Raw genomic sequence first — 26473 nt, forward strand, 5'->3', positions numbered from 1 at the left:
GTATACTTCTGGCCCTTCTTTGGACACTGTGTTAACAACCCTCCAGGCAAGCTTCAATGCCATACAACTCTCCTTCCGTGGCCTCCAATTGCTCTTAAATACAAGTAAAACTAAATGCATGCTCTTCAACCGATCGCTACCCGCACCTGCCCGCCTGTCCAACATCACTACTCTGGACGGCTCTGACTTAGAATACGTGGACAACTACAAATACTTAGGTGTCTGGTTAGACTGTAAACTTTCCTTCCAGACCCATATCAAACATCTCCAATCCAAAGTTAAATCTAGAATTGGCTTCCTATTTCGCAACAAAGCATCCTTCACTCATGCTGCCAAACATACCCTTGTAAAACTGACCATCCTACCAATCCTCGACTTTGGCGATGTCATTTACAAAATAGCCTCCAATACCCTACTCAACAAATTGGATGCAGTCTATCACAGTGCAATCCGTTTTGTCACCAAAGCCCCATATACTACCCACCATTGCGACCTGTACGCTCTCGTTGACTGGCCCTCGCTTCATACTCGTCGCCAAACCCACTGGCTCCATGTCATCTACAAGACCCTGCTAGGTAAAGTCCCCCCTTATCTCAGCTCGCTGGTCACCATAGCATCTCCCACCTGTAGCACACGCTCCAGCAGGTATATCTCTCTAGTCACCCCCAAAACCAATTCTTTCTTTGGCCACCTCTCCTTCCAGTTCTCTGCTGCCAATGACTGGAACGAACTAGAAAAATCTCTGAAACTGGAAACACTTATCTCCCTCACTAGCTTTAAGCACCAACTGTCAGAGCAGCTCACAGATTACTGCACCTGTACATAGCCCACCTATATTCTAGCCCAAACAACTACCTCTTTCCCTACTGTATTTAATTTATTTATTTTGCTCCTTTGCACCCCATTATTTTTATTTCTACTTTGCACATTCTTCCATTGCAAATCTACCATTCCAGTGTTTTACTTGCTATATTGTATTTACTTTGCCACCATGGCCTTTTTTTGCCTTTACCTCCCTTATCTCACCTCATTTGCTCACATCGTATATAGACTTGTTGATACTGTATTATTGACTGTATGTTTGTTTTACTCCATGTGTAACTCTGTGTCGTTGTATGTGTCGAACTGTTTTGCTTTATCTTGGCCAGGTCGTAAATTGTAAATGAGAACTTGTTCTCAACTTGCCTACCTGGTTAAATAAAGGTGAAATAAATAAATTAAATAAATAAAAAATATGTCAACAAAGTTTGACATCATTGTTTCTGCAGCTGAGGTATTTCTATGATTAGAAGATGTAACATCAGAGGCGCTACATGGATTAATAAATCGTGCGGTCCCACCCTGTACATTTTCTCTTCCCTGTAGTGGAATTAAGTTTTCTAGTGATTTTTTTTTCTTCACCGCCGTCCAGTTGGTGACGATAATACACACTTTGCGTGGAGTTCGCCAATAAAACCAAAGAGGAAGAGTCTGACAGACCGACCAATCAAACGTATCGCCCCTCCCTCTTCCTCACGACAATCACACAAACGACGTGTTGGACGCTAACTAGCTACCCATCGAAACTCAACTGGCCGTCTTCGTAGTGGCTGACAAGTTGGCTAGCTAACGTTACTTCTACTTGCAGAATTAAAAACGTAACTACACATCGAGTGAATTTAAGTTTGCAACAAAACCGGGACAACGAAGACGCGGATAGACATGGATTTTGTACTTGTGTTCACGTTAGTTGCCTTCAGTACTTGTTCAGGATTCTACCTTCCGGGTTTAGCCCCAGTGAGCTTTTGTGAAGACGGTAAAGGAGGCGATGATTGTCAGGTAAATTAACACGGATGGTGGTGTTCTTTGAAATATTCATGTTTTCAGATTGAAGTTTATAAATGTTCCATTTGTACTTTATCTCCTTCATACTAGCTCGCTAGCTAGGTGGTTAGTTAGTTGCTGACGTTAGCTACATGCTAACTTGTCAAGTGACACCAGGAGTAAGTTATTATTGTAACTAACGTTAGCTGAGAATTCAACTCCACGATACAATGGAGTTAAGTGGTGATGAGTTGGAAGTACTACATCTCAAAAAATAACGCATTTGCACAGGACAAACATAGTTAGGTACAACAAGGAATGCATTAAAGAATGTACATGTTTACCGTCTCGATGTAAGTTAGTCGGAGGTACACAGATGTGGCGTTATCAGCTATTATTATTGTTGTTCACAAGCTAAACTATCAAAACGTTGACGTAACAAGTGGGGGTACGTGCTCAGCCCACTTCTGTACTCACTGTGCACCCATGACTGCGTGGCCATTCACGTCGCCAACTCGATCAAGTTTGCGGATGACACAGTGCTAGGCCTGATTACCACCACCAGAGTGGTGCCAGGAAAATAACCTCTCCCTAAGCATCAATCAAATGAAGGTGCTGATAGTGAACTACAGTAGACAGCAAAGAGCGCACGCCCCCATCCACAAAGAGAGCACGCCCCCATGGAGAGGGTCAACCGCCTGAAGTTCCTTAGCATGCACATCACTTACAATGATGTTCCCTTCACACAGACAGCGTAGTGAAGGTGCAACAGCTCCTCTTCTTAGAAGGCTGAAGAAATATGGCTTGGCCCCTACAGACCCTCATGAACTTCTACAGATGCACCATTGAGGGTATCCTGTTGGACTGTATCGCCGCCTGGCATGGCAATTGCACCGCCCACAACTGCAGGGCTCTCCAGAGGGCGTTGCGGTCACACATCACTGGGGGCAAACTGCCTGCCCTTTAGGACATCTACAGCACCCAGTGTCACAGGAAGATCAAGAAGATCATCAAGGACCTCAGCCACCCAATCCACTGCCTGTTCATCCCGCTACCATCTAGGAGGCAGAGACGATACAGTTGCATCAAAGCTGGGAGAGACTGAGAAACAGCTTCAATCTCCAGGCCGTCAGACGGTCACCACTAGCCGGCCTCAGCCCAGTAGCCTGCCCTGAACCTCAGTCACTGTTCTAGCCGGCTAACACCCGGTACTCTATCCTGCTGCCCTATGTACATAGTAATAACACTGGTCACTTTAATAGTTTTTACATGCCGGTTTAACCACTTTATATGTATAAATTGTATTCTAGTCATGGCTCATCCTATATAACTACTGCTGTACACACCTTTTCTATTCATATATCTTTACACAGCATTTATATGTATGTTATGTGTGTGTGTTTTATTTATATATATAACAGTGCCTTGCGAAAGTATTCGGCCCCCTTGAACTTTGCGACCTTTTGCCACATTTCAGGCTTCAAACATAAAGATATAAAACTGTATTTTTTTGTGAAGAATCAACAACAAGTGGGACACAATCATGAAGTGGAACGACATTTATTGGATATTTCAAACTTTTTTAACAAATCAAAAACTGAAAAATTGGGCGTGCAAAATTATTCAGCCCCCTTAAGTTAATACTTTGTAGCGCCACCTTTTGCTGCGATTACAGCTGTAAGTCGCTTGGGGTATGTCTATCAGTTTTGCACATCGAGAGACTGACATTTTTTCCCATTCCTCCTTGCAAAACAGCTCGAGCTCAGTGAGGTTGGATGGAGAGCATTTGTGAACAGCAGTTTTCAGTTCTTTCCACAGATTCTCGATTGGATTCAGGTCTGGACTTTGACTTGGCCATTCTAACACCTGGATATGTTTATTTTTGAACCATTCCATTGTAGATTTTGCTTTATGTTTTGGATCATTGTCTTGTTGGAAGACAAATCTCCGTCCCAGTCTCAGGTCTTTTGCAGACTCCATCAGGTTTTCTTCCAGAATGGTCCTGTATTTGGCTCCATCCATCTTCCCATCAATTTTAACCATCTTCCCTGTCCCTGCTGAAGAAAAGCAGGCCCAAACCATGATGCTGCCACCACCATGTTTGACAGTGGGTATGGTGGGTTCAGGGTGATGAGCTGTATTGCTTTTACACCAAACGTTTTGCATTGTTGCCAAAAAGTTCAATTTTGGTTTCATCTGACCAGAGCACCTTCTTCCACATGTTTGGTGTGTCTCCCAGGTGGCTTGTGGCAAACTTTAAACAACACTTTTTATGGATATCTTTAAGAAATGGCTTTCTTCTTGCAACTCTTCCATAAAGGCCAGATTTGTGCAATATACGACTGATTGTTGTCCTATGGACCGAGTGTCCCACCACAGCTGTAGATCTCTGCAGTTCATCCAGAGTGATCATGGGCCTCTTGGCTGCATCTCTGATCAGTCTTCTCCATGTATGAGCTGAAAGTTTAGAGGGACGGCCAGGTAGATTTGCAGTGGTCTGATACTCCTTCCATTTCAATATTATCGCTTGCACAGTGCTCCTTGGGATGTTTAAAGCTTGGGAAATCTTTTTGTATCCAAATCCGGCTTTAAACTTCTTCACAACAGTATCTCGGACCTGCCTGGTGTGTTCCTTGTTCTTCATGATGCTCTATGCGCTTTTAACGGACCTCTGAGACTATCACAGTTCAGGTGCATTTATACGGTGACTTGATTACACACAGGTGGATTGTATTTATCATCATTAGTCATTTAGGTCAACATTGGATCATTCAGAGATCCTCACTGAACTTCTGGAGAGAGTTTGCTGCACTGAAAGTAAAGGGGCTGAATAATTTTGCACGTCCAATTTTTCAGTTTTTGATTTGTTAAAGAAGTTTGAAATATCCAATAAATATCGTTCCACTTCATGATTGTGTCCCACTTGTTGTTGATTCTTCACAAAAAAATACAGTTTTATATCTTTGTTTGAAGCCTGAAATGTGGCAAAAGGTCGCAAAGTTCAAGGGGATCGAATACTTTCGCAAGGCACTGTGTGTGTGTGTGTATATATATATATATATATATATATATATATATATCACACACACAATCCATAAAAACAACAAAATGTCAGAACGAGTAACGTATTCTGACATTTTGTTGTTTTTATGGATTGTGTGTTTTTATTGCTAGGTATTACTGCCCTGTTGGAACTAGAAACAAGCATTTCACTTCATCTGCAATAACATCTGTGTACGCGACCAATATACTTTATCATTATTTGAAGTGGGCTATACGATATTTGACGATGTCCCAATTATTGTTCACTAGAACTAGACTTGATTTTTAGTTAGCCAAGATCATTAACTTGTTAACTCTCTAGCAGCTTATGCCCCACGACTGGCTGGCTGCTCAGTGGCTGGCTAGCTAGCTAGAAAAACATGAGTCATGCAATGCTTATCTTTTCATAAGGTTGACGAACAAGTCTGTTCAGATTGGTAATCCGTGCCTGGTTGTAAGTTACGCTATAGCTAACTAGCAGAGTTTGTAGCTAGAATAATGATTGGAAAACATATTGTAATTTCTTTAAGTAGAAATGTTATGCCCCTGTGTGTGTAAAGATACAGATTGAAATGGCTAGAAACAATACCAATACTGACAACCCAATAATTATCCATGTCTTCCCTTTACATTGTACTGTCGCATGCCTATTTACAGACCCTCTCTCCTTCCTTACAGACTCTCATCCAGCTATTTGTGAATCGCTTGGACTCAGTGGAATCAGTTCTGCCATATGAATATGATGTGTAAGTAGTTGCTCTGACTGGCACATACGTCTTTTACTTTATCTTATTTTTGTTGGATCATTGCTCAGTCATTGTCATATCTTTTTTTTCACAGCTTTGATTTCTGCAAAGATGATAACGAGAGGAGACCGTCTGAGAACCTGGGCCAAGTGCTATTTGGCGAGAGAATTGAGACTTCACCATACAAGGTGGAACTCAATCATCATATGTCTTCCTTGGGGGTGGGGGGTAGTTGATCACCTTTAAATATTGCAGATATATTTTGGGTTCTATTAATTGTTTGAGTAAGTTCTAATCCCAGCTTGATTGAAGTCAACTAACAGCACCTCCCGAGTGGCGCAGCGGTCTAAGGCACTGCATCACTGTGCTTGGGGCGTCACTACAGACCTGGGTTCGATCCCGAGCTGTGTGTGGGAGACGCATGAGGCGGTGCACAATTGCCCCAGCGTCGTCCGGGTTAGGGGAGGGTTTAGCCGGCCGGGATTTCATTTCCCATTGCGCTCTGGCAACTCCTCGTGGAGGGCTGGGTGCCTGCAAGCTGACTTCAATCGCCAGCTGGACGGTGTTTCCTCTGTCACATTGTTGCGGCTGGCTTCCGGGTTAATCGAGCAGTGTGTCAAGAAGCAGTGCGACTTGGCAGGTTCGTGTTTCGGAGGTCACATGGCTCTCGACCTTCGCCTCTCCTGAGTCCGTAGGGGAGTTGCAGCAATGGGGAGAAAACGTGGCTAAAATAATACTTACAGCAATACTGCTACTTGGAGCTATTTTCGCTCACATGTATGGTACTTGTAGTTAACTAATTAGGCTACACATATATTCCTAATTTCCTCTTTCTGCAATTGCTGGATTTCTACCCACAGGCAGCCAATCCACCATTTTCATTCTAACCTTATCTCCACTGTGCCGATGTCCACAGATTAACCCATCTTTCCCAGTATTATACCATTTTGCTATTTCCTTTTGCAATACGAAGGATGTATTAAGAAGGATGTATTGCAAAAAGGAAATAGCAAAATGGTATAATATTTTGACAGTGAACCTCTCTATTTGTAGCATTTCTACTGATGGTGCTCTAAAAATAAACAATTTACCCAAGAGTATAATGATATTTCCCATCATTGATTTGTGTTTTTTCAGATCCCCTAACAATGCAGTTTGTAGGTCCATCTGCAAACAGCGACGCTTCCTTGCAGGTTTCATTCATAGTCTGATCTACCACTGGGCTTTAATTACCCTAAAGGTCTTCTGGGCTCAGCTTTCAGGCATTGGATTGCATTGTTTTGTGTTGTCAAATCACTCCTGGAAAGACCGGCTATTCACGCTATCTTGTCTGCCCTGTTCTTCCTGTTATACCCAGTAGGTCTGACAAAGTTTTTTTTTTTTTTTCTCTTCTCCATTTTTCCCTCAGTTCTCATTCAAAAAAGATGTGAAATGCCAGGAATTGTGCACCAAAGTCTATACGAAGGGCAAACCTGAGGATAAGAACATGCTGGACTTCCTTAAGAGAGGAATGCAGTTGAACTACCAGCACCATTGGTGAGCTAATCTTCCTCATGAATAAGTTGAGATAATTGTACGTAATTTTACAGAAACCGTTCCACTTACCCCTCCCAAGCATAGTAGGGCCTCTTAGCATGACACTAATCCTATACAACGGGTTAAGACTGTGTTTTTGCACAGCTTTTGATTAGACTGAGATGGATGAACAGGAGACAGATTTGTTTCAACTAAAAACCCTGCAAGCGATTTCCCCCCCCCAGTGTATTTAGAGTATTTTAATTGGAGTTCACAAAAAATGTGTGTGTTTTCAGGATTGTTGACAACATGCCAGTCACCTGGTGCTATGATGTGGAAGACAGCCAGAGATACTGCAATCCTGGATTCCCCATTGGCTGCCTCGTCACCACCGATGGCCGGGCTAAAGATGCCTGTGTCATCAATGTGAGCCATACTGTTATGTTGTCTCGCATACAGGATGGTTGCCCAATATCAATCTGATAATGTCAGAGATTTGAAACTATGGCAATTGTAGTTCAAGCCAGGCTGTGTTGTTATAGTAAAATAATAACACCATCATACGTTTGGACCTTGACTGAGACATGCTGTTTTTTGAATAGCTCTAATCATGACCTGTTTTGCATTATGGAATCTGGGGGTAATTGACTGGCATCTTTATCACTTTCAGTCGGAGTTCAACAAGAAGAATACGTTTTACATCTTCAACCACGTGGCCATCAAAATCACCTACCACAATGGGGAGGGGGAGGGGTGGAGAGGAGCTCGTCTGGTGGCTGCCACACTGGAGCCCAAGAGGTAAGAACTTCAGAAAGACCCAGACAGAGGAAATTGTGTGTGTGTGTGTGTGTGTGTAAGCAGATGTATTCATTTTTCAATAGTAGCTCTTGAACTTATTGTCTCCGACACTTCCGTAGGTGTCTGAGTATGCACTGTCCTATACTCATTGAAAAACTGTTTTCCACACGTTTGTTTGATTTGATTGTTGATCAGTGTTATTTCCACATATCACAAGAGGAGGCCGAAACACCTACTTGTTAAGGAGGCTGCAAATTTTCGCAGCTTTTTGTTAAAAATTGCGCAAAATTTCAACATCCTGCTAGTCATGCCAGGAATATAGTATATGCATATGATTAGTATGTGTGGATAGAAAACACTCTGAAGTTTATAAAACTTGTTAAATCATGTCTGTAACAGAACGTGTGTAGGAGGCAAAATCCCAAGGAAAACTGTTCACAAAAAACACAAAAAATATCAATCCACCAGTCTCTGTATTGTCTATGGCAAGGGAAAATAGATAGCGTCCGGTTTACAGTTCCTACAGCTTCCGCACGATGTCACCAGTGTTGGGAATTGTATTGAAGTTAATCCTTGGTCAAATGAGAAATAGGCACTTCCTGTCGTCGAGTAGACCCGAGGAAGTTATGAAAGGGAGAATATGGACGATGATTTCAAGACTTGCTGCTATTGAATACAGATTGCCCCGTGATCAATTTGATCGATTATTAACGTTTACTAATACCTAAAGTTGGGTTACAAAGGTAGTTTGAAGTGTTTTGTCAAAGTTTATAGGCAACATTTTTAATTAAAAAAAGACGTTGCGTTTTGAAACAGTTTTTTTCCTTCCTGGATCTGATGGTGTTCATAAATGGACATTTTTGGTATACACGGACCGATTTAATTGAAAAAAAGACCCAATTGTGATGTTTATGGGACATATAGGAGTGCCAACAAAGAAGCTCGTCAAAGGTAATGAATGTTTTATATTTTATTTCTGCGTTTTGTGTAGCGCCGGCTACGCTAATTATTTTGTTTACGTCCCCTTCGTGTATTTCGGGGGGTTGCATGCTATCAGATAATAGCTTCTCATGCTTTCGCCGAAAAGCATTTTAAAAATCTGATATGTTGGCTAGATTCAGTTAATTGAGTACCCTGCATGTGTGTTTTAAAGAAAGTTTGAGTTGTATCGAGTACTATTAGTTGTACTATCCCTGTACAGGGACCGCAGCCATAGATGTGTGTGTGTGTGTGCTTGAATTAACAGTTTTAGCGGTCGTCTGTATACACATGAAACTCTGCTTATGAAGCACTGAAAGCACCCTCCTTTTATAATACTTTTTTAAAGGGTTTTGTGTTGTAACCTAATGCATTGTATTTATAACCAGCTACAACAGTGCCGGCCCCAAATCATTGGAATGCCCCCACCCCACGGCCCAGTTAGAAATGTATACCAGTCCGAATGGTGGTCCCGCCAGCGTGGGGGAAAAAAAGGGGTCAGGGCCGGGTGGCTGGACTCTTAAATATATGGTGATTCGGCTATGCATACTGTAGGCCTGTAGTATGGACTGGAATTATGTGCCTCTTTCAAACCATGAAGCTGGGAGAAAGAACACAACAATGACGGTTCCTTGATTTGCGTAGGGCATATTTTAATAGGCTAAGTATAGAAACCACACTAAAATAGATGAATGCCGCAAATTTATATGCAAATATTTGGCAAAAAAAGGAAACCGCTATCATGTGCAGTGCGCATTAGAATGGTGTTTTCTGCTAGGCCTTCTTGCATTATGGACCATTTGCGCGTATTGCCATGTGTGCATTAGCCTACAATGTGCAGAAATAATAATGTATCAACATTTTAACAAGCACAATGTCTGTTCCATCAGTCTTGTCGTTTTTCAACTTTTGGGATTTGCAGTGGTTGTATGAACTTTGGATCTATCGTCCCAGAACTGTCCTGGAGTCTGTTTTTGATGTATAGAAGAAGAAGAATTGTGACGCCCTTAATTTCGAGCCCTGGCTCGGCATACTTGTCATCAAAGCAACTGCGATGTTGCAAATCTCAGAACAACAGGACACTTTTATATAGGCCTAACGAAAACGTTTTACAGATGTTGTAAGCCTATTCAAATTATTTAAAATAAAATATGCCGTATAAATACTTGGATATGGCATCAATCTGTATGCCAGGTTATAACAATAGGCTATAACCACTTGATCAATCGATTCAAATTGGTATTTCAGGAAAACGGACTGCTGCCCACAAAGGTAGGACATCTGACATCTAGGTCATTAATATAAACCTTGAATGGAATTGAGACTGTGACCGCGTGCGCAACGTTTTTTTTTTTTTAAAGCGACAAAAAGGCCTATCATTCGAATATTATTTTTTTTAAGCTGCAGCTGCAATAAAAATAAATAAACAATTATTTAGTCCCCCGGGAACTGCCGGCTGTAGAACTAGCCATAATATGCAGTGGTCGATAGAGATTAATATACATTTATCATTCAGATATATTAGGCCTATTACTGTAGCATATAAAGGCTATGTACCTGTCACTGAGCTGATGAGATGGTTCATGCTTTATGAACTACGCTCCATCCATACTGAGATGTGCTATTTTTTCCCCACGTGGGATTAAGGATATGCTTTGGGAACACCTGCACGCTCTGGTGATTTGGCTTGTGATTTTCAAGTGTCAAAGTAGGGCAAACTGATAAATATCAGATTCTTCAGGAGAATTCCAACCTACGGCCTCAAACACACACCGACATGCTCTGAATTTAATTCAAAAATAAGCGACGGTACTTAACTGTTCCGCTTGCCCAGATATAAGTGGGTTTTTATGTTTGTTTGATTGACAGTATCAAAAATGCTGATGCTGAAAAACCGACATGTGAAGGCCTTCCTATGGAGGTTCCTGGAGAGTTTGACAGTGATTTGAAGATCACATACACCTACTCTGTCACCTTCGAGGTATGTTAGACCAATAGAACGATTAACCACAATGATTTGTTTTGCACATATAAGTACACCATTTTTGAATTTGTGTGGTCCTCAGCATAGTTAATTGAAGTATTCTCTTTTACGAATAATACTTTCTTCATTCACAGGAAAACAAGGACATCAAGTGGGCCTCCAGATGGGATTACATTTTGGTCTCAATGCCTCACACCAACATCCAGTGGTTCAGGTCCGTTAGGTCTCTCAAGACAGCCCTCATAAAAAACTTTTTATTATAATTGTTAATTAGGCAAGTCGGTGAATAACCTATTTTTATTTACAATGATGGTCTACCCCGGCCAAATCTTACAGTAGAGAAAATGTCTAACAAGCCTTCTCTGAGAAAGCCTGTATATCCTAAGCAGACACATGTTCTGTAAACACCAGCCCGAGAAGCTTGCAGGAAGTCAAAACAAAAAGTAGTGACTTTGTTTGCTGCTACAAAATCAGTGTTTCACAAAATACAATAAGAATCAGTAAGTCCTCTGTCCTTGTACCTCCAGTCTGACGTCAATCACTATCAATAGATATCAGTTTAATCCATAACATGCAGCATCAAGTTTAGTGACCGTCAACCCACATCTTAAATGTCCCAAACAGAACACTGGAACTCATGTGTCTAACAGAAACTCTAAATATGCTAAACATGTTGTTGATCGCTCTAAATGTGATAGGAACTTTAGTCACGTTAAATATTCCCATTCCAGTGCTGTTATACAGTAGATTAGAATATGGTGCTCCTCTGCTGCTGTTAGCCATGTTAATTGTGTATGACCTGTGTTCTTTCCAGCATTATGAACTCTCTGGTCATCGTGCTCTTCCTGTCTGGCATGGTGGCTATGATAATGCTGAGGACCCTGCACAAGGACATCGCCAGGTATAACCAGGTGGACCAGGTAAACCAGATTATTCAATTGTATTCTATTGTACGCAAATGAATCCATTAAGAGTGAATGGGTGAGACGGACATAGCAGAGGATTTGTCTGCCAAATGTTCATATGTGTTCTGTTTCTTACCGACCCACAAGAATGAAACCCTTGTAACATTTCACATTCACAGGGAGACTTGATAAAGGTTCCATCACTACAAGGAAAATCCATATCCTATGTAAGCTTATCGAAAGCCATTTGAGCACAAACTGGGGATTGGTGTTGTGATTTCTGGGAGCCATCTCTTGAGGCGTCATAAAACTTCAACCTTTTAAAATATGGTGTAGTGCAGGCCATCATTTTACAGCTGCCAAGTCATTTGAGTAAAAAAAACAAAAAGATTCCATCAATGTTTGCCTGCTTTTCGGCTAAGCTGAGAGTTCATGTCTACACCATATTTTACAGTCATTGGCTAATGTGGCGACGTCATGTGTCTTGATGTGTTTTTTGCTGCACTGGCATGTGTTAGACAGGCTGGAAGATAGGCTAATGACTCACACTTGGTGATTTTGGCTGATCTGTAATAAAGCAATTTATATGTGCATAACTTTGACCGTTCTGATTGGTTGTGATTCACTCTAACCCAATAGGAGGATGCCCAGGAGGAGTCTGGGTGGAAGCAGGTGCACGGGGATGTGTTCCGGCCTCCCAGGAAGGGCATGCTGCTTTCTGTGTTCCTTGGCCAGGGAACCCAGATCTTCATCATGACCTTCATCACCCTCTGTAAGTAACTCTTCCTCAGATTTAATAAGCAATGTACACTCGCAATGCATTATAGCGTCTTCAGAATGGTTTTTCTTTAGTGTAATAGTTATTACCGTCTCTTATTTGACTTGAGTTGTTGTATAACTGTAGTGTGAGTATTCTGTGTAGTGATGTAGGTTTGTCTCCTCTAGTCCTGGCCTGCTTGGGGTTCCTGTCTCCAGCTAACCGAGGGGCTCTGATGACCTGTTCTGTGGTGCTGTGGGTTCTGCTCGGGACCCCTGCAGGATACGTGTCGTCACGCCTCTACAAGAGTAAGCCTCGTTGACACACACACACACATCAGCGTACCACACGCGAATGACCAAATTGAGATTTGCGTTTTTAGAAAGGTACGATATAAATGCAAAGCCAGGTCATTGTCAGTTCAGGACCATGACTTTCCATCCAACCATTCAGTTAGATATGTATTTCTGTTCTGCCTGAACAGTCTCTCTATTCTGTATGCCCTGTTTACAGCTTATAATTTGAACCCTTGTTTTCCTGTGTGTCCTCAGCTTTCGGTGGTGAGAAATGGAAGACCAATGTCCTGTTGACAGCACTGTTGTGTCCAGGGTAGGTCAGCTGTTCTCATTTGTAAAAAAAAAAAAAAAAAAAGTAATTTAACTATGCAAGTCGGTTAAGAACAAATTCTTCTTTGCAATGACGGCCTCATACTGTAGAATCCACAGCTGCATTCATTTGACACCCTCTCCTCCTTTTAACAGGGAGATGTGTACAGAAGGTTCACATCTCTCCTTTCTTTCTCTCGCCCCCGCCCCAGGATTGTATTTGCAGACTTCTTCCTGATGAACTTGATCCTGTGGGTGGAGGGATCGTCGGCTGCCATCCCCTTCGGCACGCTAGTGGCTATCTTAGCTCTGTGGTTTGGCATCTCCGTGCCCCTCACCTTCGTCGGCGCCTACTTCGGCTTCAAGAAACCTGTGAGTCCAAAATCAGACCTCCCCCTCTGTCCATATAATCTCAATTACAAAACAGATCCTAGATCAGCAGTCCTACTTTAAGATGGATTATTACTACGGCCCATGCTATTTTGTCCATGTTAATGCCCAGCCCTTAAAAATACAAATAAATTGTATTGTGTACAACTTTTCATGTCTTGGTGAGTTATCACACCTCTGTCTTGCTCCATTTTACAGGCCATTGAGCAGCCAGTGAGAACCAACCAGATCCCCAGACAGATCCCAGAACAGTCCTTCTTCACCAAGCCTGTCCCCGGCATCGTCATGGGGGGCATCCTGCCCTTCGGCTGCATCTTCATCCAGCTCTTCTTCATCCTCAACAGCATCTGGTAGGGGGGAAAAAACAAATACAATTGTGTGTGTGTCTCATCTGTCCGACCATCTGTCTGTGTCTTATCTTTGTGGTTGAAGCAACTCACCTTCTTAGCTGGGAGTCTTGTTTGACTGATTGATGTAATAAAGTAAAAAAATATATAAAAAAATCTTCTGTTCCAGGTCTCACCAGATGTACTACATGTTTGGTTTCCTCTTCCTGGTCTTCATCATCCTCCTCATCACCTGCTCTGAGGCCACCATCCTGCTGTGCTACTTCCACTTGTGTGCAGAGGTGAGAGGAAACTACTGTTCACGGGTCTATCTCTCAGAGTAACGGTCTACTGAAACGTTTAGGTGTTAAGTTACTGAGATGTGGATTGTGGTGTACTACGAAATAACATTACAAACATTTTCCAAGGTAGAGTTTCCTGGGACTTACCAGTGGGCGAAATGGGTGGAAATGACATCACAATGACTTAATTTCGACTGCTGGCTTACTACTTACCTAATGATAATGTGTTCGACTGTTTACAGTCAGACTGCCACTGTCTGTAGCCTAACCTAAGCCCTGTTTCCTGTAGGACTACCACTGGTGGTGGCGCTCCTTCCTGACCAGCGGCTTCACGGCCGCCTACCTGTTTGTCTACGCCGTACACTACTTCTTCTCAAAGCTGCAGATCGTAGGAGCCGCCAGCACCATCCTCTACTTTGGCTACACCTCTATCATGGTGCTCATATTCTTCCTCTTCACAGGTGAGTGAACTGGGAACACTGTGTAAGCCAGGTTTTGATTGTGATACTGAAACAGGTTGAAACGTTTACCATGTGTAAGTTGCAAAGACCCGTCCTATTGTTTGTTCACGGACTGTGGTTAAGAGGCATTAACTTGCCCATCCTTCAACACCAAGTACTTGGGTGTCAGAGTGCTGCTGCTTGCAGTTTTATGAATGACAGTGACAGGTCCTCTGTAGTAGCTATCTGTGTGTTCTCTGTCCCAGTCTGGCATCATTCACTATCAACAGATGAGAACAGTCCATCCAACAGCCAGCTCCAAGTTTAGTGACCATCAACCTGCATCTTGAGGGGTCACAAACAGAACACTGTAAAACATGTGTATAACAGAAAGGCAGAAAGGGTCAAATGTATAAATAGGCTAAACGTGTTAATTACTCTAAACTGAATATGAACTTTATTGATCTTCCGTTTCTGCATGGGGAATTGGTTAGTTTCTGAAGAATCCCAGTAGGTTAACGTCAGAAGGGACAGCTCGGCCCGTTCCTGTACACATTTACAAGGATGCAGGAACTCGTGTCCTGTTCCAGTGACGGCATAAACCTAGGAATGCACTAGTGTTGCGCCACTTTTGTTGGTTCAACCCCCCCCCCCCCCGTGACAGGTGTCACTCCTCTGGTTTTACTGGCAGTACAGCTCAGTGGAAGCTCCTCAGAGGAAGAAGGAGCGAACATCCTCAGTGAATTTCAGAAACATTTTAAATAGTGAGACATTAAAGTTATCCTTTTTAGAGAACTAGACTAAACTTTCAGCATGATCTGACATGTTGTCCACCCAATCAAAGGATCAGAGAATGAATCTAGTACTGAAAGCATAAGCTACAGCAAGCATGTGGGGATTTAGTTTTTAACATTCATTTCTTAAATGGAGGAGCTAGCTATATTTGTATTTTTTTTTTCAGTTACTTAGCTAATGAATGCAGCTAGTTTAGCCTACTCAGAGGGACGCTATCTATGTTAGCTAGCTGGCTATGGCTATTAAACACTGGAACTCTTCCAAGTCAAGGTAAGCTTTTGGTTTTATTAATTTATTGCCACTGGGGCCCCTTGGTGTAACTGCTCTTGTAGTTATGTTGACTATGACATTGGCTAATGTGGGGAAAATGATGTAGGCTGTGTGTAGAGGCTAGCAGTTATGATATGAAGGTTTGCCTTGGAAGTTGTTGTTTTTTTGCCTGGTCAGACAGCTGTTGTGTTGCGTCCACCGTTGTTCCTGTACCCAAGAAAGCATAGGTAACGAAACTAAATGTAGCATTCACATCTGTCATCATGAAGTGCTTTGAGAGACTAGTCAAGGCTCATATCAACTCTACTTTACCTGACACCCTAGACCCACTTCAATTTGATTACCACCCCCAGTAGATCCACAGACGATGCAATCGCCATTGCACTGCACTCCGCCATATCCCATCTAGACAAGAGGAATACCTATGTAAGAATGCTGTTCATTGACTATAGCTCAGCATTCAACACCATAGTACCCTCCAAGCTCATCATTAAGCTCAGGGTCTGAACCTCGCCCTGTGCAACTGGGTCCTGGACTTCCTGACGGGCCATCCCCAAGTGGTGAAGGTAGGAAACAACACCGCCACTTCGCTGATCCTCAACACAGGGGCCCCACAAGGGTGCATGCTCAGCCCCCTCCTGTACTCCCTTTTCACCCATGACAGCGTGGCCACGCACGCATGTAGACGCGAGAAGGAATTATACAACGATCAAAGGGATCATGCTGTTTGTATGTGGATGCTATGAAAATGAGCTGTGATCAGGGGTGTATTAATTCCTCCGATTCTGTTAAACGTTTATTAAATGGAAGCAAACTGAATGAAACGGGGATAAACATACCTACATTTGTGCAATAGAAACTGTTGGGCTAATGATTACACCCAAGATCAGCTAGATGCAGGCAATAGTGTGCAAAGCGGTATTGTCACTGTAACCTTGATTACTAAACATTTTTTCTATCGACCTGTGCACCTACATTGTAAACCTTTCATAGGCTAGGTTGTAGCAACCTCATGATGGGTATAGGGACATTTTGAGTATCATGTAGTAGCCTAAATATATCAATGTTACATTGAACTGGGTGAATGGAATATGAATGACAGTCATCCAATATGCTGTAATAGAAATGAGGCCATGGTACAGCTACGCTGTGCAAAATGTAACCTTTTAAAACTTTTACTGCAGATGTCTCCGATTTCCAGCAACGTCTTTAAGTTGTCTTTAATGCTGGAGTGGATCTTTGAAACAGACTAAATAAAGGCCATTTTTATGGTTGATCATAATGTTAAAGGAATAGTGTGCAGTTCGCTTGTAGTATAAATGTGGTAATTTATACTGCAGAGAAACAGACCAGTGTTATCAATCGGTTATATTTAGTGACTTTGCCTCTTCCTGGTTCCTGTGCCAAGTCTGGCACTGAGCAGCTCATGCATATGCTGAGAGAAGGGAGGTGACATGACAAGGCTGCCCTCTGTCAGGTCTAGAAAGGCTAGACTGACTGCCAGACTGACTGTTCTACACAGTAAACCCCTTTCACTCAACTGTATGGGGGGGGGGGACTGGTCAGAGGAGCTGTGGCGTAACAGCACTCAACCTTGCTCTCTGGTCACCTCCATGTTCCTGCTCATGCATTATACAGTGCATTTGGAAAGTATTCAGTTCCCTTGACATTTCCCCCTCATCAATCTACATACACTACCCCATAACGACAAAGCAAAAACAGGTTTTTAGAAATGTTTGCAAACGCATTAAAAATAAAAAACAAATCCAAATGTACGTAAGTATTTAGACCCTTTACTTAGTACTCTGTTGAAGCACCTTAGGCAGCGATTACAGCCTCGTCGTCTTGGGTATGACGCTACAAGCTTGGCACATCTGTATTTGGGGAATTTCTCCCATTCATCTCTGCAGATCCTCTCGAGCTCTGTCAGGTTGGATGGGGAGCGTCGCTGCACAGCTATTTTTAGGTCTCTCCAGAGATGTTCGATCAGGTTCAAGTCCGGGCTCTGTCCTTGAGTGGCCCAGCCATTCAGTGACTTGTCCCAAAGCCACTCCTGCGTTGTCTTTGCTGTGTGCTTCGGGTCGTTGGAATGTGAACCTTCGCTTCAGTCTGAAGTCCTGAGCGCTCTGGAGCAGGTTTTCATTCACCGTAGGGATGGTGCCAGGTGTCCTCCAGACTTGACGCTTGGCTTTCAGGCCATAGAGTTCAATCTTGGTTTCATCAGCCCAGAGAATCTTGTTTCTCGTGGTCTGAGTCCTTTAGGTGCCTTTTTATAGGCAAACTCCAAGCGGGCCACCGTGTGCTTTTTACTGAGGAGTGGCTTCTGTCTGGCCACTCTACCATACAGGCCTGATTTGGTGGATTGCTGCAGAGATGGTTGTCCATCAGGAATGTCTCTGAATGTCCTTGAGTTGCCCAGCCAGAGCCCAGACTTGAACCCGATCTAACATCTCTGGTGAGACCTGAAAATTGCTGTGCAGCGACACTCCCCATCCAACTTACGTAAATGTGATATTTTCATTATATATATATATATATAATCACATTTATTTATATATACACACTTATATATATATTTTTTTATATATATATATATATATATATTGGGAGGACAATTTAATCAATTTAAGAAAAAGGCTGTAACAAAATGTGAGGAAATTAAAGGGTTCTGAATACTTTCCGAACGCACAGTATGTGCACATATAGTGTTCATCAGACCTGACATGTTAGCCAAGATCAACAGGCCCTCCCCTGGTCTCCTCAGTGAGACATTTCACTGGACTTTAGCTATTATCAGCACTGTTAAAACGGAGCACACGCCTCTTTTTTTTATTTTATTTTTTATTTTTTATGTCATCAGCAAACAAGTAACGAACGTATTAGGCATTGCTGCTTGTAGTACTTGATCTGTGGTTAACCATCCTAAAGGTATTCGTTTTAGAGATGGCGATATTTGTCTCCTAGAAAATCGATGTGAGGCAGCGCCCAATTTACCAGTTGCCATGGATTCTATTAGATGCACCAGCATCCCTGACTACGGCTGTTATGGCAACTTCCCCGCGCTGGCACTCAAAATATATAGCTGTGTACCATGAGAGCAATGTGGGCGTTTACTTTGTGTCCACACACAACAATGCTGTGATGAACAGAGCTGCCTCCCTCTGTCCTTACTGTGTTGTGGAACAGTTAGAAATGGACAAAGGGTTGACATGGTAACAGCGCCTTGTCTTACACACCCACACACCCAATACAGTGGGACAAAAAAGTATTTAGCCAGCCACCAATTGTGCAAGTTCTCACACTTAATTACAGGCCTCATCTTTTTTTCATCAAAGGTACACTTCAACTATGACAGACAAAATGAGAAAGAAAATCCAGAAAATCACATTGTAGGATTTTTAATTTATTTATTTGCAAATTATGGTGGAAAATAAGTATTTGGTCACCTACAAACAAGCGAGATTTCTGGCTCTCACAGACCTGTAACTTCTTATTTAAGATGCTCCTCTGTCCTCCACTCGTTACCTGTGTTAATGGCACCGGTTTGAACTTATTATCAGTATAAGAGACACCTGTCCACAACGTCAAACAGTCACACTCCAAACCACTATGGCCAAGACCAAAGAGCTGTCAAAGGACACCAGAAACATAATTGTAGACCTGCACCAGGCTGGGAAGACTGAATCTGCAATAGGTAAGCAGCTTTGTTTGAAGAGATCAACTGTGGGAGCAATTATTAAGACATACAAGCCCACTGATAATCTCCCTCGATCTGGGGCTCCACACAAGATCTCACCCCGTGGGGTCAAAATGATCACAAGAACGGTGAGCAAAAATCCCAGAACCACACGGGGGGACCTAGTGAATGACCTGCAGAGAGCTGGGACCAAAGTAACAAAGCCTACCATCAGTAACACACTACGCCGCCAGGGACTCAAATCCTGCAGTGCCAGACGTGTCCCCCTGCTTAAGCCAGTACATGTCCAGGCCCGTCTGAAGTTTGCTAGAGAGCATTTGGATGATCCAGAAGAAGATTAGGAGAATGTCATGTGGTCAGATGAAACCAAAAATATAACTTTTTGGTAAAAACTCGACTTGTCGTGTTTGGAGGACAAAGAATGCTGAGTTGCATCCAAAGAACACCATACCTACTATGAAGCATGGGGGTGGAAACATCATGCTTTGGGGCTGTTTTTCTGCAAAGGGACCAGGACGACTGATCCGTGTAAAGGAAAGAATGAATGGGGCCATGTATCGTGAGATTTTGAGTGATAACCTCCTTCCATCAGCAAGGGCATTGGAGATGAAATGTGGCTGGGTCTTTCAGCATGACAATGATTCCAAACACACCGCCCGGGCAAAGAAGGAGTGGCTTCGTAAGAAGCATTTCAAGGTCCTGGAGTGGCCTAGCCAGTCTCCAGATCTCAACCCCATAGAACATCTTTGGAGGGAGATGAAAGTCCATGTTGCACAGCAACAGCCCCAAAACATCACTGCTCTAGAGGAGATCTGCATGGAGGAATGGGCCAAAATACCAGCAACGGTGTGTGAAAACCTTGTGAAGACTTACAGAAAACTTTGACCTCTGTCATTGCCAACAAAGGGTATATAACAAAGTATTGAGATCAACTTTTGTTATTGACCAAATACTTATTTTCCACTATAATTTGCACATAAATTCATCAAAATGCTACAATGTGATTTTCTGGGGAAAAAATGTCCCCTCATTTTGTCTGTCACAGTTGAAGTGTACCTATGATGAAAATTACAGGCCTTATCTTTTTAAGTGTGAGAACTTGCACAATTGGTGGCTGACTAAATACTTTTTTGCCCCACTGTATGTGACAGGACACCATGTAAGGAAAGTCGATACAAAACTACTACTGAAGCCATTCGTTTTTTTTCCAAAGTCGGCCTGTGGTTTTATGATGACATCCTCATAGGAACTTGGCATTTTAAGGCCAAATAAGTAGCCTGTATTGCTGGAGCAGTGTCAGACCCTATCTTAAGACGGGGATAATCAGTATTGGAAAGGGCTGATCATCGCTACCGAAAAATACATCTAATAAAAAGATCTTCATTCCCCGGCCGCTCAGGGTCTTCATCTGAATAATCCTAATCTGCCCTATTTCTAATTGCCTTTTTTTAAAGAAAAGATGTTTCTTATTTCTTTTCACTTCCTCTAAACTTTGATCAAAACTAAAGCCGGGAGTTTCTTGTACGGCCCCCATTGAGATGTCAGATACAGGCTTTGAGTTTGACGAATTCTTCATCTCCTGGGATTTTGCCCAATTAACATTTTATCTACTGGGTTCTCTCCAGAGAGGCGCTGAAACAAACTGAGCTATCTCTTGATTTCTTTCTGCCAAACGGAATGCTGGTTGGTGCCTACTGCCTTGGCAGACTTGTGGCTTCATCTTCTTTTTTTTCCAGCCACCTCTTTCAGTCGGAATTGATCAGTCTTTTAAAGGAGGAGAATTTGGTGGTGCTGAGTGGGATAGCGAGCCGGGCGGCTACAAGATATGACGCCAGGGTTATTTCGGGAGCATATGCTCCCAAAGTGCCACGCCCTGAGCTCTTTCATTAGTTTTGTGTTTTTTTATGAATTCATTTTCTGCTCCCCTCCTCCCTGCGCTCCACGGGGCCTGCGTCTCACTGCTAAAATCATCCCTGTGTCGATGAAACCGCATCCCGTTCAAAAGCCACACGCGCCTTACCTCCCTGCCTTACCTCCCTGCCTTACCCCCCTGCCTTACCCAGGTGGTTCAATAGGCTGAGGTGGGTTCTTGCAAGATTACAAATTCAATGTTTTTCTTTTCAAGTTCGGTGTCCTAACGTGACCCTTTCTTGCGAGGGCAGTGTGTAAATATGTAGTATGTATGAGTGTCTGTACGAGACGTGTACATTGCACACGTCAGACTCATTGTCTGTATTATGTTGCGTGTAATGTACACTGTCATTTGTATACAGCAGTAATGTGTGTCTAAAGACACTTTTCCCCTCTAGAAATGAAACCCTGTCCTTTCTTCGCAGGTACCATTGGCTTCTTTGCCTGCTTCTGGTTTGTAAATAAAATCTACAGTGTGGTCAAGGTGGACTAAAGGAAGGAGGCCAGGCCTCCCTGCTCTCCCAGTGCAGCGCTTTTACAGTGGACCGTTATGAGGAAAGGAGAAGCCCTTTGAATACACTCTGACTTGAAACCATCACATATCTCAGAAAAGACCTGAAGGCCTTCCTTTGTTTTAAGCTCGGAAACTTGATATGTTGCTGTCATTGTTTTTTGCTTTTACCGTCTGCCTAAGATGAAGTGACGTTTGATTTGACCTGCGCCGTGATCCTCCAGGTTAGTTCCAAACATCTAATTGAACGGGCGACTACATAGGGGTGGGTGGTGAAGGATGAGCCAGAATGCTTTTATTTTCCGTTTCTAATGTAAATCAAATACGTACTTTATTTTGCTTTTATATTCTCAGAACCCCAAACGTCTATTTACGTGTTTTGTTTGTCAAACACTCTGCTGTAATGAGAATATATAAATGTCGATACTTTAAAAATGTGACCTATATGGAACTGTCCTTTTAAAAATAAAGATAAAATGTTGAATGTTTGTTTTATCTGTTTGGACAGGTGAAGATTGGGGCTATAGAATCCTAACCATTAATGGCCTGTATTATAGTTTACTGTATAAATGACCATGCCATGATAGAATCTGTTTGTTCTCTTATTATTATGGCTATATTTTGGTTTTTATGAAAATAAGAATAAATAGCAACCGTGCTTATGAAGCACGTTGTAGATTAATTTGCTATAACAGTGGAAATGTAAGCCCAAGCTTATGACTCATCAACATTATATATATTTTTTGTTTGTTTTGTAATATCTCACACGGCACAGGAGGAAGCAAGTTGGTAGTTTACGCAAATGCATTACAGTATTTCTTATTAGGTAACTTACTGTAACTATGTATAAACCTACTGCAGCTTTTTCTTTTTAGCAGTGTGGAGTCATCGCCTAAGGTGATAATGTTTTTACAAATAATAAATACATTTGATTCATTGGAAAGAACTACTGCATTTTCACTTTCTCTATACTCAGATGGAACTTGGTGATGTCATTTGAACATTTTCCCACCTTAGAGGCAACCTGGGATTGGTACATTCATTTTTTTTACTTTAAATGAATGATATACAGGCATATATTCTTCAAGAATCAAACACTTTACCAAAACAAGTGACTGGGTTGCCTCTGTTTTTCAAATGCCGGATTGCCTCTTTAAAGGAAAAGCATCACTCTTACTACTGACATTACATTGAAGGAGTTCTGTTCAGCGTTGTCAAAACTCACATTTTTATTAATTTTTATAAATGAACACATCCTCGGACCATGTTGAAAATTATAAACTATAAAAAAAAAAGCACAATAGAAATCCACACATCTCTAGTTTTTAAATAAGGACTGCATATAAAACATGTTTACTTTTAGTTTCACTATGACATATTGAACAGGAAACATATCACACAGTACTTTTTACAATAGTGTCTATTGTCAACTATCTCTCCAAGTCAACTACCATTTAAACAAAATAGCTGAAAATTGAGGTTCTCAGCACTCGAGTCTATTTCACTCATACGTAACACTTCAGCCTCTCAACATGCATACAGATTACACTTGCTGAAGGACTTCCACTCAGAACAGAGAAGAACCAATGCTGAAAAGAACTACTGTAACACAATATCAGCACCATGCTCCAGTTTGGTAACCAACAGGTCTGTGATGAGCTTGCTTTAGACTGAACAATTTCACTTGAGGTACTATGAAAACCAACCGTTATGGTTCCTCAAGACCATAGTCAGAGACTGATCTCTACATATACTGTACATTCATCATGGCTTTGAGCAATACATTTCCAAATCAATATGCACACATTTGTATGAGTTATGTACATTTTACCGTATTTAATATTTTAACCAATATTTTGAGGTCACAACATGAATAAAATCCCTGGTAATGGTTTACAGTACATTGCAACCTGTTTCATATTGACGGATACTTAATGCACTATCCTCTGATAAAGTGCAAAGATAAAGTAACACCAATACTGACATGGTATACTAATACTATCTACGCTTTACAGAAGCTGCAAAGTGGTCAAATATGGAGTCAGTGGAGCCCTACCATGGCGCATGGCCGCATTCAGGCAAGATGGGGATTTTGTTAGAGCTCTCAGCCGGCCTCCTTTGAACCTCTGAGATGAGAGAGCCAAACTGGCTAAGGCAAACATGAACAGTGTACCTCTCAGAAGGCTGTCTAGAGCAGTTCCCTTGGTAGTGGAGGGGAACAGTCAATGAGACACTGCACAGCTCAGTAACAAGAGGTGCTTTGAAAGGGAACCAGACGGTACAGGGGCAGAGAGAGTGGCGTTCACAGGCTCAAGAGGCTTCAAGGACATGCATGGGCACTCCACAGTCCCCATAACACCCTGAGTTTATTGGCAACACTGGCAGGCTGCTTAATCTTACTGAGTAATGGGGCACAGGCATAATCTTACTGAGTAATGGGGCACAGAGATAATCTTACTGAGTAATGGGGCACAGGGATAATCAGAGATAATCTTACTGAGTAATGGGGCACAGGGATAATCAGAGAATCTTACTGAGTAATGGGGCACAGGGATAATCAGATAATCTTACTGAGTAATGGGGCACAGAGATAATCTTAATGAGTAATGGGGCACAGAGATAATCTTACTGAGTAATGGGGCACAGGGATAATCAGAGATAATCTTACTGAGTAATGGGGCACAGGGATAATCAGAGATAATCTTACCGAGTAATGGGGCACAGGGATAATCAGAGATAATCTTACTGAGTAATGGGGCACAGAGATAATCTTACTGAGTAATGGGGCACAGAGATCTTACTGAGTAATGGGGCACAGGGATAATCAGAGATAATCTTACTGAGTAATGGGGCACAGGGATAATCAGAGATAATCTTACTGAGTAATGGGGCACAGAGATAATCTTACTGAGTAATGGGGCACAGAGATAATCTTACTGAGTAATGAGGCACAGGGATAATCAGAGATAATCTTACTGAGTAATGGGGCACAGAGATAATCTTACTGAGTAATGAGGCACAGGGATAATCAGAGATAATCTTACTGAGTAATGGGGCACAGAGGTAATCTTTCTGAGTAATGGGACACAAAGATAATCTTACTGAGTAATGGGGGACAGAGAATCTTACTGAGTAATGGGGGACAGAGAATCTTACTGAGTAATGGGGCACAGGGATAATCAAAGATCATCTTACTGAGTAATGGGGCACAGGGATAATCAGAGAATTTTACTGAGTAATGGGACACAGGGATAATCAAAGATCATCTTACTGAGTAATGGGGCACAGGGATAATCAGAGAATTTTACTGAGTAATGGGACACAGGGATAATCTTACTGAGTAATGGTGCACAGGGATAATCAGAGATAATTTTACTGAGTAATGGGGCACAGAGATAATCTTACTGAGTAATGGGGAACAGAGATAATCTTACTGAGTAATGGGACACAGGGATAGTCTTACTGAGAAATGGGGCACAGAGATAATCTTATTGAGTAATGGGGCACAGAGATAAATGGGGATAGTAGATGAGATTCCTGGAAATGCAGAAGGACAACTGTGCATATGATAGGTAGCTAGTTGTGACAATTCTGGTGCTAAACTAGTGAATCAGATTCATGAATTACATGAATCACCGGTCATTTTAGTCCCTCTCAGCCATCTCTTCCTTGACATCATGTGTTATATTATACAGTACAGTTACAACATTATTGCACTACAGGCAGGGTGAGTAGTAATACTCCTCACAGGAGACAAACATAATAAGCTGTCACCATGAGGAGTTTGTGTTCTGTAACAACGGTTAGAACAGTCAAATACATTTGCGGGATGTTCTTTCAATTTGATATGATAGTACTGATCTGTTTCGTGGATGTTTGACAGAGATTTTTCTCTGAGGGTAGAAAACACTCAAAATTACGCATCAACCATAACTGAACAATAGGAGAACGAACAATGGCTTTTCACGGAAAACACTGCAAGACAGGTCTCATTGTGACGTGTAATGGAAACGGCAGATATAGGAAACATTTTCTTCAGATCGACAACATTTTTATCCATTCAACAGGGGTGGAGTTTTTTGTCAAACTTTCTTTATTGCAACAGATGATAGAAACTGTTTTTCTGAAAAATGTATTGCCAAATACTTTTGAAGGTACGCGGGGGCACGTGATTTCAACACGCACTATGAAGCGCCACTCCACATTTGAATTCTAAATGCATACAGCCTGCTAAATCAATGTTTTAACTATAACAAAATATGTTTCTTTGCAGGATCCTTGTCCTGACTTTCAAGAATGGCTGAATTGCTTCACATAGATTTTCTGGTTGGCTGGATGCAAGTTTCACCACCCAATTATTATAGGCTGTCGACAATTTATTAATGCACAATTTGCCTAAACTGGTCATGGAAACACTTCAACCACTTAATTTTTATTCGACACTATAGGTTTTTCCGAAAACGTGTTTTATTAGTTGTGACGTCATTACGTACAGCTATTTTTATCGACATAAGTTTGTTTTAAATGGAAACTCACTGTAGCAGGTAATTGTTGAAACTATCATCTATGTGAACTATCTAAACATCAACAAAAAAAATTACTGGACAAGTTCATGGAAACATAGCTATTGTCAGAATGGAAAACCCTGTAGACCAGAAGGCAAATCTGCTCAAGTTTCGCCATGCTGAATAACCATGT

The 26473-nt window shown here is 42.0% G+C and overlaps 1 protein-coding gene across 2 annotated transcripts; it reads left to right on the top strand.

The window, feature by feature from the left end:
- The first annotated feature begins 1511 nt into the window (after positions 1-1511).
- LOC135526325 (transmembrane 9 superfamily member 2-like) lies at positions 1512-22721 on the top strand. 2 transcript variants are annotated; one of them, XM_064954604.1, is made up of 18 exons: positions 1512-1818; positions 5524-5591; positions 5686-5779; positions 7000-7127; positions 7403-7532; positions 7777-7904; positions 10752-10863; positions 11001-11080; positions 11681-11786; positions 11951-11998; positions 12411-12543; positions 12717-12836; positions 13080-13137; positions 13346-13505; positions 13722-13873; positions 14040-14151; positions 14441-14612; positions 21690-22721. In XM_064954604.1, the coding sequence occupies exons 1-18, from the start codon at positions 1702-1704 to the stop codon at positions 21755-21757; spliced, it is 1986 nt and encodes a 661-aa protein (XP_064810676.1). In that variant the 5' UTR covers positions 1512-1701; the 3' UTR covers positions 21758-22721. The 2 variants fall into 2 exon arrangements, with proteins under 2 accessions (XP_064810676.1, XP_064810677.1); XM_064954605.1 differs by lacking the exon at positions 11951-11998 and having other exon boundaries at positions 1513-1818.
- Positions 22722-26473: the final 3752 nt, after the last annotated feature.

This window comes from Oncorhynchus masou, chromosome 32, assembly GCF_036934945.1.
Source record: "Oncorhynchus masou masou isolate Uvic2021 chromosome 32, UVic_Omas_1.1, whole genome shotgun sequence".
Lineage (NCBI taxonomy): Eukaryota > Metazoa > Chordata > Actinopteri > Salmoniformes > Salmonidae > Oncorhynchus > Oncorhynchus masou.

Coding starts and splice junctions, on each gene's coding strand:
- LOC135526325 (XM_064954604.1), top strand. CDS start 1,702: ATGGATTTTGTACTTGTGTTCACGTTAGTTGCCTTCAGTACTTGTTCA. Junction 7,128..7,402: donor TTGAACTACCAGCACCATTG/GTGAGCTAATCT, acceptor GTGTGTTTTCAG/GATTGTTGACAACATGCCAG. Junction 14,152..14,440: donor ACTTCCACTTGTGTGCAGAG/GTGAGAGGAAAC, acceptor TGTTTCCTGTAG/GACTACCACTGGTGGTGGCG.